The 2,500-nt window shown below is 38.4% G+C and overlaps 1 protein-coding gene across 1 annotated transcript in view; it reads left to right on the plus strand.

Annotated features, from left to right (window-relative positions):
• The first annotated feature begins 93 nt into the window (after positions 1 to 93).
• Positions 94 to 2,500, plus strand: part of LOC113808139 (homeotic protein empty spiracles-like) — a 69,917-nt gene continuing 67,510 nt past the window's right edge. Inside the window, exon 1 of the mRNA XM_070129170.1 lies at positions 94 to 867. Coding sequence (XP_069985271.1) covers positions 366 to 867 — 502 coding nt within the window. The 5' untranslated portion in view covers positions 94 to 365. The remainder of the gene's footprint in view (positions 868 to 2,500) is intronic.

The following is a 2,500-nucleotide window of genomic DNA, read 5'->3' on the forward strand; positions in this document are numbered from 1 at the left end:
TTAACATTGCCGTAGCCAATCCGCGCGCAGATTGGCACCTGGTGGTAAGCCCAGCAACCAATCAAGAAGAATCGGCCGGCATGGTGAACCAGACTGTAAGCTCCATGTGTTGATCATGTAGTCAACATCGTGTAAGTGTCAACATTACTATCTGGGCTTTCCTGTTCGCTTCCCTACGTGCTGATGACAACCTCTGGGAACTAGCAGCGTTGTGATCATACAGCACCGTGTGTTCCTCCAGATTACTGACTTTTCGAACTAAATTTGCCGAGTGTATCGTGATAAGGATGAGAGAGAGGGCTGGAAGGCTGACATAGAGCGCTGGTGACGATGCTCTGGTGCTGCTGGTGTTGTGCTGGCCCGCAATGGTCATGATTCCTACGCCTTCTGCCGTTATCCACACGCCCACGCGCCCGAAATTGGGATTTTCAATAGACAGTATAGTAGGGCGTGGAGGCGTTGATGCGCGGGGATCGCCGCCCCCCTCTCCCGGGTCCCCTAGGGGCAGCCCGCGGCCAAGAAGTCCCGTAGGAAATGCACACGAACTGCAGAAAACACAAGTTAGAGTTCCAGAACCAATTCACCCTCTTGTGCCCACTTCGGTGCCTACTTCGTTACCTCAGCATCCTACAGCTGCCCATCCTTTGCACTTACTGCCAGGCCTGCACGTGCCCCATGCCCTCCACCTTGCTGCCTTGCTTCCCCCGGGAGGCGCCCACAGCCTGCCCACAGCGGTACCCCCTGGTTTGCTTGGGCAGATGTCCCACCTGGGCACGCCTCTGCCCCCAGCGCCAGGCCCACGAGAGTTCCCGCTGTACCCATGGCTGTTGTCCAGACACGGCAGGTTCTTCGCTCATAGGTTCCCAGGTACGCCATCTTGTTTCAGAATTCACGTTTCCCCCATTGTGTAAGAGTCGATGAGTTAGCGGGCGCGGGAGGGTCCGGGGCGGTCGCGGCGCGGGAGGGCGAGCGACCGCACGTGGACCCCGCTCCCCGCCCGATCCGAGAACCCCGCAGACTCCCCACCCCGGGACCACCCCCTCCCCCTCCCCCCTCGGGCTGCAGCTGCCCGATATGTCTGCTGGAGTGAGAGGAAATATGACAGCTTTTAAAATTTATCCGAGAATAAACACAGCATGGAAATGAATTTTGTTTTGTTTATTTCTACTATACCCATTATTTGGGAATCTAATTGAAACATTATTAACTTGATGACACTTTCTTTGCATTCATATATAATTTGTCAGCATGATGTCTAATACCAATAAAATTTTATTTGTTTGTTAGTATATGCCTTCATTATGAATAAATGTTCAAAGTTTTTTTTTCTTTTTGAATCTACAGTGACAAATGTCGATTATTTTTCTGGTTATGATCAATGATAATATTGCTTACAGAAATTGTTTCCTTATCAGTCGCAGTTATCAAGCTCTTTTAATTGTTGTTATTGATTTTACAATTATTGTTGTTTTGTTGTTTTCATTCTCACTGTTATTTAGTAATGCTGATAAAAATGTCGCTTTCCTAGTAATGAGAAGAATATTATGATGATGTGTATATTAATATTGATAATAATTATAATAACAATAAGGAAAAAATATAATTATTATAATGATAATAGTAATGGTTAAAGTAATGATAATAATATAATTATTTCTTATATCATTAATGTTTTTATTATAATTGTTGTCCTCGTTCAATGATGGTGATAATGATTCAGGTAATGATATAAGAAATAGTAAAACATATTAATAATGGAAATAAAATTACTAGTAACAGTAGTAGTAGTAATAGTAATAATAATAATGATAATAATGAGCACGATGATCATCATGATTATTATGATGATAGCGATAATATGATAATAGAAGTAATGATAGTAATAATAATAATGATAATAGTATTGATAATACTAATGCTGATATTGATAATATTATTATTGCTAACATTCTTGTTATTATTATCATCACCATCATTATTACTATTGTTGTTATCAGTAGCATTATCACCATTATCATTATTGTTAGAATAATAATAATAATGATGATAATGATAGTAATGCAAATAATAATTATTATTATCTTCATTGTCTATTTATGAATATCACTTTATTTTAGATGTTTGTAAGGTTAATGTTATTTTTGCAATTGTCAAATTATTTTTATTAGAAATAGTTATCATTGTTAATATTGATGTTATTTGTTGTTCTTGCTATTCATATAATTATATGTTAATCCCATTTTTTTTTACAATTATCATTATATTTCTCACTATTATGAAGAATAATACCATTGCTGTTTTTAACAAGTTTATAATCAATATCCTATTTATCATCGTTATATTGCTTATATTATTGCTGTTTTTTAGCATTTTTAAAATTATCGTCGTTATTATTTTCATTATCAAATAATCGCCCTCGTTACGACAATAATTAAAATAAAATGATACATCATGATGGGCCGTTATTATTTATTTTCGTTATTTTACCTCGTTACTAATT

Source organism: Penaeus vannamei, chromosome 13 (assembly GCF_042767895.1).
Source record: "Penaeus vannamei isolate JL-2024 chromosome 13, ASM4276789v1, whole genome shotgun sequence".
In the NCBI taxonomy this organism is placed as follows: Eukaryota; Metazoa; Arthropoda; class Malacostraca; order Decapoda; family Penaeidae; genus Penaeus; species Penaeus vannamei.